This window comes from Schistocerca cancellata, chromosome 1 (assembly GCF_023864275.1).
Source record: "Schistocerca cancellata isolate TAMUIC-IGC-003103 chromosome 1, iqSchCanc2.1, whole genome shotgun sequence".
Taxonomy (NCBI): domain Eukaryota; kingdom Metazoa; phylum Arthropoda; class Insecta; order Orthoptera; family Acrididae; genus Schistocerca; species Schistocerca cancellata.
Window position 1 is genome coordinate 880,739,731 of NC_064626.1, and position 24,302 is coordinate 880,764,032.

Consider the following 24,302-nt stretch of genomic DNA (forward strand, 5'->3'; position numbering starts at 1 on the left):
CGGCGGGTGAGGATAGATTCCAGGACCTTGCTGAAGACCGAGGTAAGGCTGATGGAACGGTAGGAGGAGACGGCGGACGGCGGTTTGCCAGGTTTGAGGAACATGAGGATACGAGAGGTTTTCCACAGGTCGGGGTAGTAACCAGTGGACAGGACTACATTGTAGAGCCTGGCCAGGGTGGAGAGGAAAGAGACAGGAGCTTCACGAAGGTGACGGTAGGTGACACGATCGTGACCAGGAGCGGTGTTGCGTTTGGTGCGGAGTGTAGTAATGAGATCCTGTGTAGTGATGGGGGCGTTAAGTTCCGTGTGTGGAATGTTGTCCAAGTACTGGAAACCAGGAGCGAGGGGAGGGACAGAGGTGTCAGTTCGATCGCGGATATCTGGGAAGAGGGAGTAATCGAACCGGGGATCATCAGGGATGGAAAACACATCGGACAGGTAGGAGGCAAAGTGGTTGGCCTTACTAAGGGCGTCAGGGAAGGGGTGGTCATCGTGGAGAAGAGGATAGGAGGGAGAGGGCTTAGTTCCGGTAAGGCGACGGAAGGCGGTCCAGAACTTGGACGAGTTGATGGGGAGGGTAGCATTTAAACGGGTGCATGTCTGTCGCCAGTCCCGGCGTTTCTTAGCCGCGAGCAAATTTCGAATGTGTCGCTGTAGTTGCCGGTGGCGTCGTAGGGTGTCCGGGTCACGCGTGCGGAGGAAGGCACGGTAGAGACGACGGGATTCACGGAGGAGGAGGACGGCCTGTGGTGGTAAGGTAGGACGGTGGGGGTGGATGGCAACAGTAGGGACGTGGGCCTCCACGGCCTCAGACAAGGTCTGCTGGAGAAAGGAGGCGGCATGGGAGACATCATCGGGATGGCGGTAGGCGAGAGGGTGGCTGTCGACCTGAGTGGAGAGGGCATCCCGGTAGGCATCCACTTCTCCTCGGTTTTTTTTTTTTTTTTTTTTTTTTCCTTTATTGTAATTTAAACACCTATACAGGTGGGCTGGCAGCAGCATGGTACGCTGCTCTTCAGCCTTTAGTTGCACAATAAACATGATAGAGCGGTGACATACAAAAAAAAGACGGCGGGCAAAAACATGGAGATACAAAAAAAACAAGAGACAAGAAGCCGTTCACGTTGGACGAGAAAACACTAGCACTTGGAAACATGACGCACAAAACACGGCGAACGGCGACGGCACATGTGAACAGTTGAGTCGGAACTGCACGAAACACAAAACGATGCACACACACTGAACACTGGTGGCGATGGTCTCCGGCGCGCGAATGTTCACTGAGCGTGTACGAGTCCGGGGACCTGCCAAGAGGGGGGTGGAGGAGGAGGAAGGGGAGATGGGAGAGGGGAGAGCAGAGATGCCATGGGCAGAGGAGAGAGGGGGAGGGAGGAAGGGGGAGGGGAAGCCCGGAGGAGTGGGTAGGAGGGAGGGGGAAAGGAAAGAGAAGGGAAGGGAAAGGGGGGGAGGGAGGGTGCCGAAAGGAAAGGACACAGGAGGGGGGGGAAGGATCAAAGTTGATAGGAGGGGTAGATGCAGGGGAGGAGGACATCATCAGGGAGGGGGAGCTGGCGGAAGCCACCTTGGGAGAGGGTATGGAGGGTGGAGAGATGGAGACCAGGTGGGACATGGGAGTACAGGCGCGGCAGCGGGCGGGGGTGGGAGAGGATCGGGGAGACGAGCGGGTGAGGAGGATCGAGTTTTCGGGAGGTGTAGAGGATTCGTATCCTTTCGAGGAAGAGGAGGAGGTGGGGGAAGGGGATAAGGTCATACAGGATCCGCGTGGGGGAAGGGAGACGGATGCGATAGGCAAGGCGGAGAGCATGGCGTTCAAGGATTTGGAGGGATTTATAAAAGGAAGGGGGGGCGGAGATCCAGGCGGGATGGGCGTAACAGAGGATAGGGCGGATGAGGGACTTATAGGTGTGGAGGATGGTGGAGGGGTCCAGACCCCACGTCCGGCCGGAAAGGAGCTTGAGGAGACGGAGTCGGGAACGTGCCTTGGCTTGGATTGTCTGGAGATGGGGAGTCCAGGAGAGGCGACGGTCGAGGGTGACGCCAAGGTACTTAAGGGTGGGGGTGAGAGCGATGGGACGGCCATAAACGGTCAGATAGAAATCAAGGAGGCGGAAGGAGGGAGTGGTTTTGCCTACAATGATCGCCTGGGTTTTGGAAGGATTGACCTTGAGCAACCACTGGTTGCACCAAGCGGTGAACCGGTCAAGATGGGATTGGAGAAGGTGTTGGGAGCGTCGCAGGGTGGGGGCAAGGGCAAGGAAGGCGGTGTCATCGGCAAACTGGAGAAGGTGGACGGGGGGTGACGGCGGCGGCATGTCCGCCGTGTACAACAAGTACAGAAGGGGGGAGAGGACGGAGCCTTGGGGCACACCGGCGGAGGGGAAAAAGGTGTAGGAATCGGTGTTATGGATAGTGACATGGGAAGGACGGCGGGAGAGAAAGGAACCGATCAGACGAACGTAGTTAATGGGAAGGGCGAAGGTTTGGAGCTTGAAGAGGAGACCGGAATGCCATACGCGGTCATATGCGCGTTCGAGGTCAAGAGAGAGGAAGATTGCGGAGCGACGGGAATTTAGCTGTTCGGAAAGGAGATGAGTGAGGTGAAGGAGAAGATCGTCGGAAGAGAAGGACGGCCGAAAGCCACACTGGGTAACGGGGAGGAGGCGGTGCTGGCGGAGATGCTGGTGGATGCGGCGGGTGAGGATAGATTCCAGGACCTTGCTGAAGACCGAGGTAAGGCTGATGGGACGGTAGGAGGAAACGGCGGACGGCGGTTTGCCAGGTTTGAGGAACATGAGGATACGGGAGGTTTTCCACAGGTCGGGGTAGTAACCGGTGGACAGGACTACATTGTAGAGCCTGGCCAGGGTGGAGAGAAAAGAGACAGGAGCTTCACGAAGGTGACGGTAGGTGACACGATCGTGACCAGGAGCGGTGTTGCGTTTGGTGCGGAGTGTAGTGAGGACATCCTGTGTGGTGATGGGGGCATTAAGGTCTGTGTGTGGAATGTTGTCCAAGTACTGGAAACCAGGAGCGAGGGGAGGGACAGAGGTGTCAGTTCGATCGCGGATATCTGGGAAGAGGGAGTAATCGAACTGGGGATCATCAGGGATGGAAAACACATCGGACAGGTAGGAGGCAAAGTGATTGGCCTTACTAAGGGCGTCAGGGAAGGGGTGATCATCGTGGAGAAGAGGATAGTAGGGGGAGGGTTTGGTTCCGGTAAGGCGACGGAAGGCGGTCCAGAACTTGGACGAGTTGATAGGGAGGGTAGCATTTAAACGGGTGCATGTCTGTCGCCAGTCCCGGCGTTTCTTAGCCGCGAGCAAATTTCGAATGTGTCGCTGTAGTTGCCGGTGGCGTCGTAGTGTGTCCGGGTCACGCGTGCGGAGGAAGGCACGGTAGAGACGACGGGATTCACGGAGGAGGAGGACGGCCTGTGGCGGTAAGGTAGGACGGTGGGGGTGGATGGCAACAGTAGGGACGTGGGCCTCCACGGCCTCAGACAAGGTCTGCTGGAGAAAGGAGGCGGCATGGGTGACATCATCGGGACGGCGGTAGGCGAGAGGGTGGCTATCGACCTGAGTGGAGAGGGTAGCCCGGTAGGCATTCCAGTTGGCACGGGAATAGTCATGGATGTACTTAGGGGGAGGGTCATGACGAGGGTCGGGGCGGGGGTGACGGCCGTCTGAAACGGTGAGGAGGACAGGGAGATGATCGCTACCAATAGGCTCCAGGACATCCACCGTAATGCGACCAAGGAGGTTGGGGGAGGAGAGAATAACATCGGGAGTGGAGTTGGATTCGGGACGGGTGTGCTGGGGGATGGGGATGATGTCGCCTTGAAGGGAGGAGAGGAACCGATGCCACCGCCGTAACTGGGCAGCGGAGCGACTATGGATGTTGAGGTCGGCGGCGATCACATAGGAGGAGAAGGTACGGTCGATGTGGGAGAGGAAGTCGAAAGGAAGAGGGGCGTCGGGGCGGACGTAGATGGTGGCACAGGTAATGGTAAGGCCGGGGAAGAAGAGACTAAGGATCAGGTGTTCGGTGGGGTCGGGCAGGAGAGGTTGGAGCCGAACAGGGACCTGGCGGTGGTGGCCAATGGCAACTCCGCCACGCGCAACTGGGAGGGGATTATCGGAGCGGTGGAGGAGATAGGGGGAGGTGTGGATTGAGTGGTGGGGTTGGAGGAAGGTTTCATTAAGGAGGAAGGCATCCACACGGTGGGTAGCAAGGGTGTGCAGGAAGAGGTTCTTGTTGGCGGGAAGGGAGCGGATATTGTTGAAAAGGATACGATGCTGTCGCGCCATGATAAGGACTTATACGAGGGTGTCAAGGCGGGAGAAGGTGAAATGGGCCTGGTTATTGGAAAAGGTGGCGTACATTTTAAGGTGGAATATGGAACGGGCGGCGAGGGAGATCTGTTGTAAGGTGTGGGGGCGCTGAAAGGGATGGACGTTTTGGAGGACAATGGTGAGGAACCTGATGATATCCTCAGCAGTGGGGGGGGGACGAAGGGAATTGCCAGGAGGGGTGGGGGCGTCCAGGGGACGGACAGGTACGGTGAGTTCAGGAGTGGCGGGAGGGGGTCGGGCTTTACACTTTTGGGAGTAGGTGGGGTGGGGGAGGCTGCAGGTATTACAGGAGGGAGGGGATTGGAGGTTGGGGCACTGCCGGAGGAAGTGCGCTTGCCGACAATGAGGGCAGGTTGGGGCCTCGCGGCACTCTGCGGTTGGATGTGCATTGTAGCGCAGACATCTCTGGCAGCGCAGGGATTGAGGGGGGGAACGGGAGGGGTCGACCTTGTACCGTTGATTGAAGAGGAGGGCACCCTCCTTCAGGAGACGGTCAATGGAGGGGGCGTCCTCAGAGAAGACCCGCATAAGGCGGGTGGGGCCGGTCGCGTTGAAAATGCGGCGGACTGCCCGCACCTCCAGGGTGGGATGGGCCTTCAGCTCCGCCAGCACCTCCTCCTCCGTGATCGACGGGCTAAGCCGAGTGATCACGGCGGTGAGGGTCGGCGGGCGACGCGGGGGTTGGGGTTGGCGGGTAGGAGATGGGGAGGGAGCAGGGGTGAGGGAGGCGTGAGGACCAAAACGGGTGATGGGGAGGCGGGAGAGGATGTCAGTATGGAGGGTTGGGCTGGGGGAGGAGATAAGAACAGAATCCCGTCTGGGAGTAAGGAGAGAGATGGGGGCGCCTGGGAAATGTTGGCGGAGGAGGAGGGAGAGATTCCGGGCCTCGAGGAAGGAAGGATCGGGACGGGATAGGAGATATTTGTAGAGACCGGGTGGGGAGGAGGAGGAGGAGGAGGAGGAGGGAGCGGGGCCTGGTGGGGAGACGTCCATGGCATTTTGGGGTGGGGATGGGGGGCGGGGTGGAGCCTTTTTAGGAGTAGAGGAAGTGGAGGCGCCACTAGGGCGTTTGACAGCGGCAGATGGGCGGGTGGTGACAGGAGGGACGGGAACGATGGGGAGGTGGTGGGAAGGGACAGGTCCCGGCACGGACGCAGCAGTCGGCGCCGGAGGAAGTGACTGTGACGGTGCAGGCGAATGTGGCAGTGATGGCGATGGCGACGGCGACGGCGACGATGATGATGATGATGATGACGGCGGTGGCGATGGCGATGGCGATGGCGATGGCGATGGCGATGGCGATGGCGATGGCGATGGCGATGGCGATGGCGATGGCGATGGCGATGGCGATGGCGATGGCGATGGCGATGGCGATGGCGATGGGGAGAGCTGGGCGTGGGCAGTGGCCCGACGGGCCACCACCCTAGCCGGAGCTGCAGTGACAGGCTGGGGGAGTGGGGGGAAGGGATCAGAACGAGAGGAGGAAGCGGGAGAGGGGGCGACAAAGAGCGAGGGCGAAGGGATAGAGAGGAGGGGAGGGATGGAAGGAGGGGGGTGGGACTGGGCACACCAAGTGATTGTGGTGGAGGCGGCGGATGGGGACGTATACACGATGGCGGTGGTGGTAGTAGTGACGGTGGTGGTGGGGGCGGACATGACGGCAAGAAGAAGAAAGAAAAAACACAACACTAAAAGAACAGGACACACACCGGGAGACGGCGGACGGACGGACGGACGGACAGACGGACGGACAGACGGCGGCGACGGCGACGGCGGCGGCGACGGCGGCGGCGGCGACAGGCAGGGACGCTGCTGCCGCGGACGGGGCCGGGGCGGCGGCGGCGGCGGCGGCGGCGGCTGCTGCTGCTGCTGGCTGGACTGCGGCTGCCACCGGAGGGCTGGCAGGCTGGCTGGCTGGCCACTGCTGCAGGCCGGGGCCGCGAACTACTACTACTACTACTACTACTACTACTACTGCTGCTGCTGCTGCTGCTGCTGCTGCTGCTGCTGCGGGCTGGCTGGCTGGCACCTGTAACCCCTAACACTTCGATTAGCGCGAAGGTGCACTATCGAAGGGCGGTAACCTTTCGGTGTACCGCCGGAGATCGTTCTCCTCGGTTTTTTTTTTTTTTTTTTTTTTTTTTTTTTTTCCTTTATTGTAATTTAAACACCTATACAGGTGGGCTGGCAGCAGCATAGTTCGCTGCTCTTCAGCCTTTAGTTGAACAATAAACATGATAGAGATGTGATATACAAAAAAAAGACGGCGGGCAAAAACATGGAGATACAAAAAAACAAGAGACAAGAAGCCGTTCACGTTGGACGAAAAAACACTAACACTGGGAAACACGGCGCACAAAACACGGAGAACGGCGATGCCACACGTGAACAGTTGAGTCGGGACTGCACGAAACACAAAACGATGCACACACACTAACACTGGTGGCGATGGTCTCCGGCGCGCGAATGTTCACTGAGCGTGTACGAGTCCGGGGACCTGCCAAGAGGGGGATGGAGGAGGAGGAAGGGGAGATGGGAGAGGGGAGAGCAGAGATGCCATGGGCAAAGGAGAGATGGGGAGGGAGGAAAGGGGGAGGGGAAGCCCGGAGGAGAGGGTAGGAGGGAGGGGGAAAGGAAAGAGAAGGGAAGGGAAAGGGGGGGAGGGAGGGTGCCGAAAGGAAAGGACACAGGAGGGGGGGGGAAGGATCAAAGTTGAAAGGAGGGGTAGATGCAGGGGAGGAGGACATCATCAGGGAGGGGGAGCTGGCGGAAGCCACCTTGGGAGAGGGTATGGAGGGTGGAGAGATGGAGACCAGGTGGGACATGGGAGTACAGGCGCGGCAGCGGGCGGGGGTGGGAGAGGATCGGGGAGACGAGCGGGTGAGGAGGATCGAGTTTACGGGAGGTGTATAGGATTCGTATCCTTTCGAGGAAGAGGAGGAGGTGGGGGAAGGGGATAAGGTCATACAGGATCCGCGTGGGGGAAGGGAGACGGATGCGATAGGCAAGGCGGAGAGCATGGCGTTCAAGGATTTGGAGGGATTTATAAAAGGAAGGGGGGGCGGAGATCCAGGCGGGATGGGCGTAACAGAGGATAGGGCGGATGAGGGACTTATAGGTGTGGAGGATGGTGGAGGGGTCCAGACCCCACGTTCGGCCGGAAAGGAGCTTGAGGAGACGGAGTCGGGAACGTGCCTTGGCTTGGATTGTCTGGAGATGGGGAGTCCAGGAGAGGCGACGGTCGAGGGTGACGCCAAGGTACTTAAGGGTGGGGGTGAGAGCGATGGGACGGCCATAAACGGTGAGATAGAAATCAAGGAGGCGGAAGGAGGGAGTGGTTTTGCCTACAATGATCGCCTGGGTTTTGGAAGGATTGACCTTGAGCAACCACTGGTTGCACCAAGCGGTGAACCGGTCAAGATGGGATTGGAGAAGGTGTTGGGAGCGTCGCAGGGTGGGGGCAAGGGCAAGGAAGGCGGTGTCATCGGCAAACTGGAGAAGGTGGACGGGGGGTGACGGCGGCGGCATGTCCGCCGTGTACAACAAGTACAGAAGGGGGGAGAGGACGGAGCCTTGGGGCACACCGGCGGAGGGGAAAAAGGTGTAGGAATCAGTGTTATGGATGGTGACATGGGAAGGACGGCGGGAGAGAAAGGAACCGATCAGACGAACGTAGTTAATGGGAAGGGCGAAGGTTTGGAGCTTGAAGAGGAGACCGGAATGCCAGACGCGGTCATATGCACGTTCGAGGTCAAGAGAGAGGAAGATTGCGGAGCGACGGGAATTGAGCTGTTCGGAAAGGAGATGAGTGAGGTGAAGGAGAAGATCGTCGGAAGAGAAGGACGGCCGAAAGCCACACTGGGTAACGGGGAGGAGGCGGTGCTGGCGGAGATGCTGGTGGATGCGGCGGGTGAGGATAGATTCCAGGACCTTGCTGAAGACCGAGGTAAGGCTGATGGGACGGTAGGAGGAAACGGCGGACGGCGGTTTGCCAGGTTTGAGGAACATGAGGATACGGGAGGTTTTCCACAGGTCGGGGTAGTAACCAGTGGACAGGACTACATTGTAGAGCCTGGCCAGGGTGGAGAGAAAAGAGACAGGAGCTTCACGAAGGTGACGGTAGGTGACACGATCGTGACCAGGAGCGGTGTTGCGTTTGGTGCGGAGTGTAGTAATGAGATCCTGTGTAGTGATGGGGGCGTTAAGTTCCGTGTGTGGAATGTTGTCCAAGTACTGGAAACCAGGAGCGAGGGGAGGGACAGAGGTGTCAGTTCGATCGCGGATATCTGGGAAGAGGGAGTAATCGAACTGGGGATCATCAGGGATGGAAAACACATCGGACAGGTAGGAGGCGAAGTGATTGGCCTTACTAAGGGCGTCAGGGAAGGGGTGATCATCGTGGAGAAGAGGATAGTAGGGGGAGGGTTTGGTTCCGGTAAGGCGACGGAAGGCGGTCCAGAACTTGGACGAGTTTACAGGGAGGGTAGCATTTAAACGGGTGCATGTCTGTCGCCAGTCCCGGCGTTTCTTAGCCGCGAGCAAATTTCGAATGTGTCGCTGTAGTTGCCGGTGGCGTCGTAGGGTGTCCGGGTCACGCGTGCGGAGGAAGGCACGGTAGAGACGACGGGATTCACGGAGGAGGAGGACGGCCTGTGGTGGTAAGGTAGGACGGTGGGGGTGGATTGCAACAGTAGGGACGTGGGCCTCCACGGCCTCAGACAAGGTCTGCTGGAGAAAGGAGGCGGCATGGGTGACATCATCGGGACGGCGGTAGGCGAGAGGGTGGCTATCGACCTGAGTGGAGAGGGTATCCCGGTAGGCATTCCAGTCGGCACGGGAATAGTCATGGATGTACTTAGGGGGAGGGTCATGACGGGGGTCGGGGCGGGGGTGACGGCCGTCTGAAACGGTGAGGAGGACAGGGAGATGGTCGCTACCAATAGGCTCCAGGACATCCACCGTAATGCGACCAAGGAGGTTGGGGGAGGAGAGAATAACATCGGGAGTGGAGTTGGATTCGGGACGGGTGTGCTGGGGGATGGGGATGAGGTCGCCTTGAAGGGAGGAGAGGAACCGATGCCACCGCCGTAACTGGGCAGCGGAGCGACTATGGATGTTGAGGTCGGCGGCGATCACATAGGAGGAGAAGGTACGGTCGATGTGGGAGAGGAAGTCGAAAGGAAGAGGGGCGTTGGGGCGGACATAGATGGTGGCACAGGTAATGGTAAGGCCGGGGAAGAAGAGACTAAGGATCAGGTGTTCGGTGGGGTCGGGAAGGAGAGGTTGGAGCCGAACGGGGATCTGGCGGTGGTGGCCAATGGCAACTCCGCCACGCGCAACTGGGAGGGGATTATCGGAGCGGTGGAGGAGATAGGGGGAGGTGTGGATGGAGTGGTGGGGTTGGAGGAAGGTTTCATTAAGGAGGAAGGCATCCACACGGTGGGTAGCAAGGGTGTGCAGGAAGAGGTTCTTGTTGGCGGGAAGGGAGCGGATATTGTTGAAAAGGATACGATGCTGTCGCGCCATGATAAGGACTTATACGAGGGTGTCAAGGCGGGAGAAGGTGAAATGGGCCTGGTTATTGGAAAAGGTGGCGTACATTTTAAGGTGGAAGATGGAACGGGCGGCGAGGGAGATCTGTTGTAAGGTGTGGGGGCGCTGAAAGGGATGGACGTTTTGGAGGACAATGGTGAGGAACCTGATGATGTCCTCAGCAGTGGGGGGGGGACGAAGGGAATTGCCAGGAGGGGTGGGGGCGTCCAGGGGACGGACAGGGACGGTGAGTTCAGGAGTGGCGGGAGGGGGTCGGGCTTTACACTTTTGGGAGTAGGTGGGGTGGGGGAGGCTGCAGGTATTACAGGAGGGAGGGGATTGGAGGTTGGGGCACTGCCGGAGGAAGTGCGCTTGCCGACAATGCGGGCAGGTGGGGGCCTCGCGGCACTCTGCTGTTGGATGTGCATTGTAGCGCAGACATCTCTGGCAGCGCAGGGATTGAGGGGGGGAACGGGAGGGGTCGACCTTGTACCGCTGATTGAAGAGGAGGGCACCCTCCTTCAGGAGACGGTCAATGGAGGGGGCGTCCTCAGAAAAAACCCGCATAAGGCGGGTGGGGCCGGTCGCGTTGAAGATGCGGCGGACCGCCCGCACCTCCAGGGTGGGATGGGCCTTCAGCTCCGCCAGCACCTCCTCCTCCGTGATCGACGGACTAAGCCGAGTGATCACGGCGGTGAGGGTCGGCGGGCGACGCGGGGGTTGGGGTTGGCGGGTAGGAGATGGGGAGGGAGCAGGGGTGAGGGAGGCGTGAGGACCAAAACGGGTGATGGGGAGGCGGGAGAGGATGTCAGTATGGAGGGTCGGGCTGGGGGAGGAGATAAGAACAGAATCCCGTCGGGGAGTAAGGAGAGAGATGGGAGCGCCTGGGAAATGTTGGCGGAGGAGGAGGGAGAGATTCCGGGCCTCGAGGAAGGAAGGATCGGGACGGGACAGGAGATATTTGTAGAGACCGGGTGGGGAGGAGGAGGAGGAGGAGGAGGAGGAGGAGGGAGCGGGGCCTGGTGGGGAGACGTCCATGGCATTTTGGGGTGGGGATGGGGGGCGGGGTGGAGCCTTTTTAGGAGTAGAGGAAGTGGAGGCGCCACTAGGGCGTTTGACAGCGGCAGATGGGCGGGTGGTGACAGGAGGGACGGGAACGATGGGGAGGTGGTGGGAAGGGACAGGTCCCGGCACGGACGCAGCAGTCGGCGCCGGAGGAAGTGACTGTGACGGTGCAGGCGAATGTGGCAGTGATGGCGATGGCGACGATGATGAAGACGGCGGTGGCGATGGCGATGGCGATGGCGATGGCGATGGCGACGGGGAGAGCTGGGCGTGGGCAGTGGCCCGACGGGCCACCACCCTAGCCGGAGCTGCAGTGACAGGCTGGGGGAGTGGGGGGAAGGGATCAGAACGAGAGGAGGAAGCGGGAGAGGGGGCAACAAATAGCGAGGGCGAAGGGATAGAGAGGAGGGGAGGGATGGAAGGAGGGGGATGGGACTGGGCACACCAAGTGATTGTGGTGGAGGCGGCTGAAGGGGACGTATACACGATGGCGGTGGTGGTAGTAGTGACGGTGGTGGTGGGGGCGGACATGACGACAAGGAGAAGAAAGAAAAAACACAGCACTAAAAGGACAGGACACACACTGGGAGACGGCGGACGGACGGCGGACGGACGGCGGACGGACGGCGGACGGACGGCGGACGGACGGCGGACGGACGGCGGACGGACGGCGGACGGACGGCGGACGGACGGCGAGGGCGAGGGCGACGGCGACGGCGACGGCGACGGCGACGGCGACGGCGACGGCGACGGCGAGAGGCAGGGACGCTGCTGCCGCGGACAGGGCCGGGGCGGCGGCGGCGGCGGCTGCTGCTGCTGCTGCCGCTGCTGCTGCTGGCTGGACTGCTGCTGCTGGCTGGACTGCTGCTGCCACCGGAGGGCTGGCTGGCTGGCTGGCTGGCTGGCTGACCACTGCTGCAGGCCGGGACCGCGAACTGCTGCTGCTGGCTGGCTGGCTGGCTGGCTGGCTGGCTGGCTGGCTGGCTGGCTGGCTGGCTGGCTGGCTGGCTGGCTGGCACCTGGAAACCCTAACACTTCGATTAGCGCGAAGTGCACTATCGAAGGGCGGTAACCTTTCGGTGTACCGCCGGAGATGCGTTCTCCTCGGCCACAGGCGAATATTTGTAATGCGTCGCGCTATCGTAGTGGAACGAGAACTCTTGACGTTGTCGCATTCGGCGAAGAGCATGGTGCCGTGAATGTACTTGCTTCCTTAGAAACGCGCTGTTGGCCGTCGAGTTAGCAGGCAGACAGGCACAATAACGGCCTTCTGCAGAAAGCGATGCATTTTTCGTGCGGAAGACATCGCGACTCGCGGCGCCGGCCGTTGCTGGGGTTAAGTTACTGCACCCTCCGGGAGATGGCGGGCCATGTCGGGGTTACCGCCTTCGAGCCACCCTCTCCGCCTGAAAGTCGCCCTCTTTCTCGGCCGGTGTCAAAAAACGGCAAATGAGATTTGCTGAATGACTGTTTCTTCCAGCCACAGTGCAAGCCACAAAATCAATTATTGCTCTTACCTTTGCTCCCTCCGTGGGAGCCCTTAGTGCTAGGAAATACGGCAGCATTGTCAATCGCCCTTGTCTGTCGCTGAGCAACCGAAGGACCAGGCTCTGACTATCAGATGTTCTAAGGAAGCTGTATGCACTCGTGGGTGTTGTACACGAGGGACAAACATCACGTCAGCAGGCTCTTAAGGAAAGACAATAATGAGCAAAAACTGCAACTTACCCCATTGGACGCTGATGGAACAGAAGACACTTGAAGGTAAGGTAACACTTCTTCTTTCTGTTCATCTCGAGCACGATCTGGAAAGCTCGAACGAAATTTGTGTTCTCTTTAATTCAGAATGTGGAGATATTTCCTTCACGCATATGAAAGTGTATGAGAAAAATAATGCTTCATTATTTAAGCTAGATGGAAAAGTTTAGGGGAAGTAATTAATTCGTTTAGGCTGCACCACTACTAGGTAGCACTGTGAAAACAATGCCATTGCCACCTAATGGCAACACAGCTTGCTGCAGATTAATTTTGCGGCATTTCATAAATGATTAATATCTTATGACTATGGTGACGCTATGAGTAGTTTTATATGTGCAAACATTTGAAACTGCTGCGGGCATTACATTTACCTCTCTCTGTCTCTTTGCTTGGACATGGAGTAAGTAAGGATAAATTAAATTGCTTGTTTTTGAAGTAGTGACAGTTTTGAAGTGTAAAGAAATGATATTAAACAATAAAGTGTGTGTGTTTTTTTTTTTTTCCGAATGTAGTGATTCAACAACGAATTTATTTAATCCTACCTACCTCTGCAATTAGTGTACGTGAGAATTTCATTGGAATTGTTGCAATCGAAACCGAGCTTAATAATTTCTTGCGGCAGTTTTCAGTCCTCCTCGTGCTTTAATTGCTCATTTCCAAGCGTTATTTTAGGTTGCCTGCAAAGTTGTCAGATGAAACACAACCACTGCGACGAAAGGCCATTCCTTAGAGCAGGTAGACGCCAACTGCGGCGGGAAACTGTCGTGGCCAGGAAGATATTCACTGTGTGTGGAAGTTGAGTGAGGATCCGAAGCTGACTTGCCGGCACACGTTGCAGCATTCACTCGCCAACGGCAACGGGGTAAGAGAAGGGTACAAATACGCCGGTTCTCGTCCGATCACCGAGGTTGGGCTTGGATGGGTGGCCGTCTGGGAGCACAGGGCGCTGTTGGCTAGAATCTATATGTTTCTCGTTTTCGGTGCAGCTCGTCATGTTATTTCCTTCGATTCACGTCCCCACAAGCTCCTCAAGTGCCGCAAGTCTGCAAGTCTCGAGACGCTACGCTAGACGCTTGCTTCCGGCCCCTCATGTACCATGCCACAGGCGCCAAAGCGTTCGGCTGGCCGATGGCCCCTGTACGCCCGCTCGCGCCACAGCAGTTACTGTGCTTGCAGGGAATGCCGCGCCGTCGAATAACGTTTGGCGCGCAATCCGTTCATGGACAGAGAATGCTAAAAGGGGCCGTTCGACCGTTAATACGGAAATCATAGCCAAGTTAGATGGCCTGAGCCATCTCGCGGCTGCCGCTGCTATTACGAGCGCGCGTGCCACGCGGTTAAAGAGCAGTGCGCTGGCTCTGGACGCCGTTTCCTAGTGTATTTTGTCACTTCTAGTCGGTTATGAGAAGCTGGCAAATTACTCACGGTCAGTGCTTATCGTCAGACACGAGGAGAAGCTTTGATTGTAATGGAGATTAGCACCGGGACAGCGCGAACGCAGTCCCGACTACCAAAAATTATGCGCCCGAGTTACTCGCATTTGGAGTAATCGCGGGGGTCAGCTCGACCGAAGTGCAATGGACAAGCCTCACCCCGGAGGAACCGCCTTCATGATCACGGTATCCTCTACGCCAGGTAAGTATGCTTCTCCTCGGCCACAGGCGAATATTTGTAATGCGTCGCGCTATCGTAGTGGAACGAGAACTCTTGACGTTGTCGCATTCGGCGAAGAGCATGGTGCCGTGAATGTACTTGCTTCCTTAGAAACGCGCTGTTGGCCGTCGAGTTAGCAGGCAGACAGGCACAATAACGGCCTTCTGCAGAAAGCGATGCATTTTTCGTGCGGAAGACATCGCGACTCGCGGCGCCGGCCGTTGCTGGGGTTAAGTTACTGCACCCTCCGGGAGATGGCGGGCCATGTCGGGGTTACCGCCTTCGAGCCACCCTCTCCGCCTGAAAGTCGCCCTCTTTCTCGGCCGGTGTCAAAAAACGGCAAATGAGATTTGCTGAATGACTGTTTCTTCCAGCCACAGTGCAAGCCACAAAATCAATTATTGCTCTTACCTTTGCTCCCTCCGTGGGAGCCCTTAGTGCTAGGAAATACGGCAGCATTGTCAATCGCCCTTGTCTGTCGCTGAGCAACCGAAGGACCAGGCTCTGACTATCAGATGTTCTAAGGAAGCTGTATGCACTCGTGGGTGTTGTACACGAGGGACAAACATCACGTCAGCAGGCTCTTAAGGAAAGACAATAATGAGCAAAAACTGCAACTTACCCCATTGGACGCTGATGGAACAGAAGACACTTGAAGGTAAGGTAACACTTCTTCTTTCTGTTCATCTCGAGCACGATCTGGAAAGCTCGAACGAAATTTGTGTTCTCTTTAATTCAGAATGTGGAGATATTTCCTTCACGCATATGAAAGTGTATGAGAAAAATAATGCTTCATTATTTAAGCTAGATGGAAAAGTTTAGGGGAAGTAATTAATTCGTTTAGGCTGCACCACTACTAGGTAGCACTGTGAAAACAATGCCATTGCCACCTAATGGCAACACAGCTTGCTGCAGATTAATTTTGCGGCATTTCATAAATGATTAATATCTTATGACTATGGTGACGCTATGAGTAGTTTTATATGTGCAAACATTTGAAACTGCTGCGGGCATTACATTTACCTCTCTCTGTCTCTTTGCTTGGACATGGAGTAAGTAAGGATAAATTAAATTGCTTGTTTTTGAAGTAGTGACAGTTTTGAAGTGTAAAGAAATGATATTAAACAATAAAGTGTGTGTGTTTTTTTTTTTTTCCGAATGTAGTGATTCAACAACGAATTTATTTAATCCTACCTACCTCTGCAATTAGTGTACGTGAGAATTTCATTGGAATTGTTGCAATCGAAACCGAGCTTAATAATTTCTTGCGGCAGTTTTCAGTCCTCCTCGTGCTTTAATTGCTCATTTCCAAGCGTTATTTTAGGTTGCCTGCAAAGTTGTCAGATGAAACACAACCACTGCGACGAAAGGCCATTCCTTAGAGCAGGTAGACGCCAACTGCGGCGGGAAACTGTCGTGGCCAGGAAGATATTCACTGTGTGTGGAAGTTGAGTGAGGATCCGAAGCTGACTTGCCGGCACACGTTGCAGCATTCACTCGCCAACGGCAACGGGGTAAGAGAAGGGTACAAATACGCCGGTTCTCGTCCGATCACCGAGGTTGGGCTTGGATGGGTGGCCGTCTGGGAGCACAGGGCGCTGTTGGCTAGAATCTATATGTTTCTCGTTTTCGGTGCAGCTCGTCATGTTATTTCCTTCGATTCACGTCCCCACAAGCTCCTCAAGTGCCGCAAGTCTGCAAGTCTCGAGACGCTACGCTAGACGCTTGCTTCCGGCCCCTCATGTACCATGCCACAGGCGCCAAAGCGTTCGGCTGGCCGATGGCCCCTGTACGCCCGCTCGCGCCACAGCAGTTACTGTGCTTGCAGGGAATGCCGCGCCGTCGAATAACGTTTGGCGCGCAATCCGTTCATGGACAGAGAATGCTAAAAGGGGCCGTTCGACCGTTAATACGGAAATCATAGCCAAGTTAGATGGCCTGAGCCATCTCGCGGCTGCCGCTGCTATTACGAGCGCGCGTGCCACGCGGTTAAAGAGCAGTGCGCTGGCTCTGGACGCCGTTTCCTAGTGTATTTTGTCACTTCTAGTCGGTTATGAGAAGCTGGCAAATTACTCACGGTCAGTGCTTATCGTCAGACACGAGGAGAAGCTTTGATTGTAATGGAGATTAGCACCGGGACAGCGCGAACGCAGTCCCGACTACCAAAAATTATGCGCCCGAGTTACTCGCATTTGGAGTAATCGCGGGGGTCAGCTCGACCGAAGTGCAATGGACAAGCCTCACCCCGGAGGAACCGCCTTCATGATCACGGTATCCTCTACGCCAGGTAAGTATGCTTCTCCTCGGCCACAGGCGAATATTTGTAATGCGTCGCGCTATCGTAGTGGAACGAGAACTCTTGACGTTGTCGCATTCGGCGAAGAGCATGGTGCCGTGAATGTACTTGCTTCCTTAGAAACGCGCTGTTGGCCGTCGAGTTAGCAGGCAGACAGGCACAATAACGGCCTTCTGCAGAAAGCGATGCATTTTTCGTGCGGAAGACATCGCGACTCGCGGCGCCGGCCGTTGCTGGGGTTAAGTTACTGCACCCTCCGGGAGATGGCGGGCCATGTCGGGGTTACCGCCTTCGAGCCACCCTCTCCGCCTGAAAGTCGCCCTCTTTCTCGGCCGGTGTCAAAAAACGGCAAATGAGATTTGCTGAATGACTGTTTCTTCCAGCCACAGTGCAAGCCACAAAATCAATTATTGCTCTTACCTTTGCTCCCTCCGTGGGAGCCCTTAGTGCTAGGAAATACGGCAGCATTGTCAATCGCCCTTGTCTGTCGCTGAGCAACCGAAGGACCAGGCTCTGACTATCAGATGTTCTAAGGAAGCTGTATGCACTCGTGGGTGTTGTACACGAGGGACAAACATCACGTCAGCAGGCTCTTAAGGAAAGACAATAATGAGCAAAAACTGCAACTTACCCCATTGGACGCTGATGGAACAGAAGACACTTGAAGGTAAGGTAACACTTCTTCTTTCTGTTCATCTCGAGCACGATCTGGAAAGCTCGAACGAAATTTGTGTTCTCTTTAATTCAGAATGTGGAGATATTTCCTTCACGCATATGAAAGTGTATGAGAAAAATAATGCTTCATTATTTAAGCTAGATGGAAAAGTTTAGGGGAAGTAATTAATTCGTTTAGGCTGCACCACTACTAGGTAGCACTGTGAAAACAATGCCATTGCCACCTAATGGCAACACAGCTTGCTGCAGATTAATTTTGCGGCATTTCATAAATGATTAATATCTTATGACTATGGTGACGCTATGAGTAGTTTTATATGTGCAAACATTTGAAACTGCTGCGGGCATTACATTTACCTCTCTCTGTCTCTTTGCTTGGACATGGAGTAAGTAAGGATAAATTAAATTGCTTGTTTTTGAAGTAGTGACAGTTTTGAAGTGTAAAGAAATGATATTAAACAATAAAGTGTGTGTGTTTTTTTTTTTTTCCGAATGTAGTGATTCAACAACGAATTTATTTAATCCTACCTACCTCTGCAATTAGTGTACGTGAGAATTTCATTGGAATTGTTGCAATCGAAACCGAGCTTAATAATTTCTTGCGGCAGTTTTCAGTCCTCCTCGTGCTTTAATTGCTCATTTCCAAGCGTTATTTTAGGTTGCCTGCAAAGTTGTCAGATGAAACACAACCACTGCGACGAAAGGCCATTCCTTAGAGCAGGTAGACGCCAACTGCGGCGGGAAACTGTCGTGGCCAGGAAGATATTCACTGTGTGTGGAAGTTGAGTGAGGATCCGAAGCTGACTTGCCGGCACACGTTGCAGCATTCACTCGCCAACGGCAACGGGGTAAGAGAAGGGTACAAATACGCCGGTTCTCGTCCGATCACCGAGGTTGGGCTTGGATGGGTGGCCGTCTGGGAGCACAGGGCGCTGTTGGCTAGAATCTATATGTTTCTCGTTTTCGGTGCAGCTCGTCATGTTATTTCCTTCGATTCACGTCCCCACAAGCTCCTCAAGTGCCGCAAGTCTGCAAGTCTCGAGACGCTACGCTAGACGCTTGCTTCCGGCCCCTCATGTACCATGCCACAGGCGCCAAAGCGTTCGGCTGGCCGATGGCCCCTGTACGCCCGCTCGCGCCACAGCAGTTACTGTGCTTGCAGGGAATGCCGCGCCGTCGAATAACGTTTGGCGCGCAATCCGTTCATGGACAGAGAATGCTAAAAGGGGCCGTTCGACCGTTAATACGGAAATCATAGCCAAGTTAGATGGCCTGAGCCATCTCGCGGCTGCCGCTGCTATTACGAGCGCGCGTGCCACGCGGTTAAAGAGCAGTGCGCTGGCTCTGGACGCCGTTTCCTAGTGTATTTTGTCACTTCTAGTCGGTTATGAGAAGCTGGCAAATTACTCACGGTCAGTGCTTATCGTCAGACACGAGGAGAAGCTTTGATTGTAATGGAGATTAGCACCGGGACAGCGCGAACGCAGTCCCGACTACCAAAAATTATGCGCCCGAGTTACTCGCATTTGGAGTAATCGCGGGGGTCAGCTCGACCGAAGTGCAATGGACAAGCCTCACCCCGGAGGAACCGCCTTCATGATCACGGTATCCTCTACGCCAGGTAAGTATGCTTCTCCTCGGCCACAGGCGAATATTTGTAATGCGTCGCGCTATCGTAGTGGAACGAGAACTCTTGACGTTGTCGCATTCGGCGAAGAGCATGGTGCCGTGAATGTACTTGCTTCCTTAGAAACGCGCTGTTGGCCGTCGAGTTAGCAGGCAGACAGGCACAATAACGGCCTTCTGCAGAAAGCGATGCATTTTTCGTGCGGAAGACATCGCGACTCGCGGCGCCGGCCGTTGCTGGGGTTAAGTTACTGCACCCTCCGGGAGATGGCGGGCCATGTCGGGGTTACCGCCTTCGAGCCACCCTCTCCGCCTGAAAGTCGCCCTCTTTCTCGGCCGGTGTCAAAAAACGGCAAATGAGATTTGCTGAATGACTGTTTCTTCCAGCCACAGTGCAAGCCACAAAATCAATTATTGCTCTTACCTTTGCTCCCTCCGTGGGAGCCCTTAGTGCTAGGAAATACGGCAGCATTGTCAATCGCCCTTGTCTGTCGCTGAGCAACCGAAGGACCAGGCTCTGACTATCAGATGTTCTAAGGAAGCTGTATGCACTCGTGGGTGTTGTACACGAGGGACAAACATCACGTCAGCAGGCTCTTAAGGAAAGACAATAATGAGCAAAAACTGCAACTTACCCCATTGGACGCTGATGGAACAGAAGACACTTGAAGGTAAGGTAACACTTCTTCTTTCTGTTCATCTCGAGCACGATCTGGAAAGCTCGAACGAAATTTGTGTTCTCTTTAATTCAGAATGTGGAGATATTTCCTTCACGCATATGAAAGTGTATGAGAAAAATAATGCTTCATTATTTAAGCTAGATGGAAAAGTTTAGGGGAAGTAATTAATTCGTTTAGGCTGCACCACTACTAGGTAGCACTGTGAAAACAATGCCATTGCCACCTAATGGCAACACAGCTTGCTGCAGATTAATTTTGCGGCATTTCATAAATGATTAATATCTTATGACTATGGTGACGCTATGAGTAGTTTTATATGTGCAAACATTTGAAACTGCTGCGGGCATTACATTTACCTCTCTCTGTCTCTTTGCTTGGACATGGAGTAAGTAAGGATAAATTAAATTGCTTGTTTTTGAAGTAGTGACAGTTTTGAAGTGTAAAGAAATGATATTAAACAATAAAGTGTGTGTGTTTTTTTTTTTTTCCGAATGTAGTGATTCAACAACGAATTTATTTAATCCTACCTACCTCTGCAATTAGTGTACGTGAGAATTTCATTGGAATTGTTGCAATCGAAACCGAGCTTAATAATTTCTTGCGGCAGTTTTCAGTCCTCCTCGTGCTTTAATTGCTCATTTCCAAGCGTTATTTTAGGTTGCCTGCAAAGTTGTCAGATGAAACACAACCACTGCGACGAAAGGCCATTCCTTAGAGCAGGTAGACGCCAACTGCGGCGGGAAACTGTCGTGGCCAGGAAGATATTCACTGTGTGTGGAAGTTGAGTGAGGATCCGAAGCTGACTTGCCGGCACACGTTGCAGCATTCACTCGCCAACGGCAACGGGGTAAGAGAAGGGTACAAATACGCCGGTTCTCGTCCGATCACCGAGGTTGGGCTTGGATGGGTGGCCGTCTGGGAGCACAGGGCGCTGTTGGCTAGAATCTATATGTTTCTCGTTTTCGGTGCAGCTCGTCATGTTATTTCCTTCGATTCACGTCCCCACAAGCTCCTCAAGTGCCGCAAGTCTGCAAGTCTCGAGACGCTACGCTAGACGCTTGCTTCCGGCCCCTCATGTACCATGCCACAGGCGCCAAAGCGTTCGGCTGGCCGATGGCCCCTGTACGCCCGCTCGCGCCACAGCAGTTACTGTGCTTGCAGGGAATGCCGCGCCGTCGAATAACGTTTGGCGCGCAATCCGTTCATGGACAGAGAATGCTAAAAGGGGCCGTTCGACCGTTAATACGGAAATCATAGCCAAGTTAGATGGCCTGAGCCATCTCGCGGCTGCCGCTGCTATTACGAGCGCGCGTGCCACGCGGTTAAAGAGCAGTGCGCTGGCTCTGGACGCCGTTTCCTAGTGTATTTTGTCACTTCTAGTCGGTTATGAGAAGCTGGCAAATTACTCACGGTCAGTGCTTATCGTCAGACACGAGGAGAAGCTTTGATTGTAATGGAGATTAGCACCGGGACAGCGCGAACGCAGTCCCGACTACCAAAAATTATGCGCCCGAGTTACTCGCATTTGGAGTAATCGCGGGGGTCAGCTCGACCGAAGTGCAATGGACAAGCCTCACCCCGGAGGAACCGCCTTCATGATCACGGTATCCTCTACGCCAGGTAAGTATGCTTCTCCTCGGCCACAGGCGAATATTTGTAATGCGTCGCGCTATCGTAGTGGAACGAGAACTCTTGACGTTGTCGCATTCGGCGAAGAGCATGGTGCCGTGAATGTACTTGCTTCCTTAGAAACGCGCTGTTGGCCGTCGAGTTAGCAGGCAGACAGGCACAATAACGGCCTTCTGCAGAAAGCGATGCATTTTTCGTGCGGAAGACATCGCGACTCGCGGCGCCGGCCGTTGCTGGGGTTAAGTTACTGCACCCTCCGGGAGATGGCGGGCCATGTCGGGGTTACCGCCTTCGAGCCACCCTCTCCGCCTGAAAGTCGCCCTCTTTCTCGGCCGGTGTCAAAAAACGGCAAATGAGATTTGCTGAATGACTGTTTCTTCCAGCCACAGTGCAAGCCACAAAATCAATTATTGCTCTTACCTTTGCTCCCTCCGTGGGAGCCCTTAGTGCTAGGAAATACGGCAGCATTGTCAATCGCCCTTGTCTGTCGCTGAGCAACCGAAGGACCAGGCTCTGACTATCAGATGTTCTAAGGAAGCTGTATGCACTCGTGGGTGTTGTACACGAGGGACAAACATCACGTCAGCAGGCTCTTAAGGAAAGACAATAATGAGCAAAAACTGCAACTTACCCCATTGGACGCTGATGGAACAGAAGACACTTGAAGGTAAGGTAACACTTCTTCTTTCTGTTCATCTCGAGCACGATCTGGAAAGCTCGAACGAAATTTGTGTTCTCTTTAATTCAGAATGTGGAGATATTTCCTTCACGCATATGAAAGTGTATGAGAAAAATAATGCTTCATTATTTAAGCTAGATGGAAAAGTTTAGGGGAAGTAATTAATTCGTTTAGGCTGCACCACTACTAGGTAGCACTGTGAAAACAATGCCATTGCCACCTAATGGCAACACAGCTTGCTGCAGATTAATTTTGCGGCATTTCATAAATGATTAATATCTTATGACTATGGTGACGCTATGAGTAGTTTTATATGTGCAAACATTTGAAACTGCTGCGGGCATTACATTTACCTCTCTCTGTCTCTTTGCTTGGACATGGAGTAAGTAAGGATAAATTAAATTGCTTGTTTTTGAAGTAGTGACAGTTTTGAAGTGTAAAGAAATGATATTAAACAATAAAGTGTGTGTGTTTTTTTTTTTTTCCGAATGTAGTGATTCAACAACGAATTTATTTAATCCTACCTACCTCTGCAATTAGTGTACGTGAGAATTTCATTGGAATTGTTGCAATCGAAACCGAGCTTAATAATTTCTTGCGGCAGTTTTCAGTCCTCCTCGTGCTTTAATTGCTCATTTCCAAGCGTTATTTTAGGTTGCCTGCAAAGTTGTCAGATGAAACACAACCACTGCGACGAAAGGCCATTCCTTAGAGCAGGTAGACGCCAACTGCGGCGGGAAACTGTCGTGGCCAGGAAGATATTCACTGTGTGTGGAAGTTGAGTGAGGATCCGAAGCTGACTTGCCGGCACACGTTGCAGCATTCACTCGCCAACGGCAACGGGGTAAGAGAAGGGTACAAATACGCCGGTTCTCGTCCGATCACCGAGGTTGGGCTTGGATGGGTGGCCGTCTGGGAGCACAGGGCGCTGTTGGCTAGAATCTATATGTTTCTCGTTTTCGGTGCAGCTCGTCATGTTATTTCCTTCGATTCACGTCCCCACAAGCTCCTCAAGTGCCGCAAGTCTGCAAGTCTCGAGACGCTACGCTAGACGCTTGCTTCCGGCCCCTCATGTACCATGCCACAGGCGCCAAAGCGTTCGGCTGGCCGATGGCCCCTGTACGCCCGCTCGCGCCACAGCAGTTACTGTGCTTGCAGGGAATGCCGCGCCGTCGAATAACGTTTGGCGCGCAATCCGTTCATGGACAGAGAATGCTAAAAGGGGCCGTTCGACCGTTAATACGGAAATCATAGCCAAGTTAGATGGCCTGAGCCATCTCGCGGCTGCCGCTGCTATTACGAGCGCGCGTGCCACGCGGTTAAAGAGCAGTGCGCTGGCTCTGGACGCCGTTTCCTAGTGTATTTTGTCACTTCTAGTCGGTTATGAGAAGCTGGCAAATTACTCACGGTCAGTGCTTATCGTCAGACACGAGGAGAAGCTTTGATTGTAATGGAGATTAGCACCGGGACAGCGCGAACGCAGTCCCGACTACCAAAAATTATGCGCCCGAGTTACTCGCATTTGGAGTAATCGCGGGGGTCAGCTCGACCGAAGTGCAATGGACAAGCCTCACCCCGGAGGAACCGCCTTCATGATCACGGTATCCTCTACGCCAGGTAAGTATGCTTCTCCTCGCCACAGGCGAATATTTGTAATGCGTCGCGCTATCGTAGTGGAACGAGAACTCTTGACGTTGTCGCATTCGGCGAAGAGCATGGTGCCGTGAATGTACTTGCTTCCTTAGAAACGCGCTGTTGGCCGTCGAGTTAGCAGGCAGACAGGCACAATAACGGCCTTCTGCAGAAAGCGATGCATTTTTCGTGCGGAAGACATCGCGACTCGCGGCGCCGGCCGTTGCTGGGGTTAAGTTACTGCACCCTCCGGGAGATGGCGGGCCATGTCGGGGTTACCGCCTTCGAGCCACCCTCTCCGCCTGAAAGTCGCCCTCTTTCTCGGCCGGTGTCAAAAAACGGCAAATGAGATTTGCTGAATGACTGTTTCTTCCAGCCACAGTGCAAGCCACAAAATCAATTATTGCTCTTACCTTTGCTCCCTCCGTGGGAGCCCTTAGTGCTAGGAAATACGGCAGCATTGTCAATCGCCTTGTCTGTCGCTGAGCAACCGAAGGACCAGGCTCTGACTATCAGATGTTCTAAGGAAGCTGTATGCACTCGTGGGTGTTGTACACGAGGGACAAACATCACGTCAGCAGGCTCTTAAGGAAAGACAATAATGAGCAAAAACTGCAACTTACCCCCATTGGACGCTGATGGAACAGAAGACACTTGAAGGTAAGGTAACACTTCTTCTTTCTGTTCATCTCGAGCACG

The 24,302-nt window shown here is 54.6% G+C and overlaps 1 protein-coding gene and 5 non-coding genes across 6 annotated transcripts; 1 reads left to right on the plus strand and 5 right to left on the minus strand.

Annotated features, from left to right (window-relative positions):
* The first annotated feature begins 2,269 nt into the window (after positions 1 to 2,269).
* Positions 2,270 to 9,219, plus strand: LOC126162583 (uncharacterized). The gene is made up of 2 exons (XM_049919182.1): positions 2,270 to 2,557; positions 8,129 to 9,219. Exons 1-2 carry the CDS (start codon positions 2,426 to 2,428, stop codon positions 8,870 to 8,872), a joined length of 876 nt encoding a protein of 291 aa, XP_049775139.1. The 5' UTR covers positions 2,270 to 2,425; the 3' UTR covers positions 8,873 to 9,219.
* A 4,994-nt stretch (positions 9,220 to 14,213) lies between these two features.
* Positions 14,214 to 14,376, minus strand: LOC126095717 (U1 spliceosomal RNA). The gene has a single exon (XR_007521969.1). It is a non-coding gene; the product is annotated as a U1 spliceosomal RNA (small nuclear RNA).
* Positions 14,377 to 16,518: 2,142 nt separating this feature from the next.
* On the minus strand, positions 16,519 to 16,681 carry LOC126095722 (U1 spliceosomal RNA). The gene has a single exon (XR_007521970.1). It is a non-coding gene; the product is annotated as a U1 spliceosomal RNA (small nuclear RNA).
* A 2,142-nt stretch (positions 16,682 to 18,823) lies between these two features.
* Positions 18,824 to 18,986, minus strand: LOC126095727 (U1 spliceosomal RNA). Its single transcript, XR_007521972.1, has one exon. It is a non-coding gene; the product is annotated as a U1 spliceosomal RNA (small nuclear RNA).
* A 2,142-nt stretch (positions 18,987 to 21,128) lies between these two features.
* On the minus strand, positions 21,129 to 21,291 carry LOC126095729 (U1 spliceosomal RNA). Its single transcript, XR_007521973.1, has one exon. It is a non-coding gene; the product is annotated as a U1 spliceosomal RNA (small nuclear RNA).
* Positions 21,292 to 23,433: 2,142 nt separating this feature from the next.
* LOC126095733 (U1 spliceosomal RNA) lies at positions 23,434 to 23,596 on the minus strand. Its single transcript, XR_007521974.1, has one exon. It is a non-coding gene; the product is annotated as a U1 spliceosomal RNA (small nuclear RNA).
* Between the last annotated feature and the right edge of the window lie 706 nt (positions 23,597 to 24,302).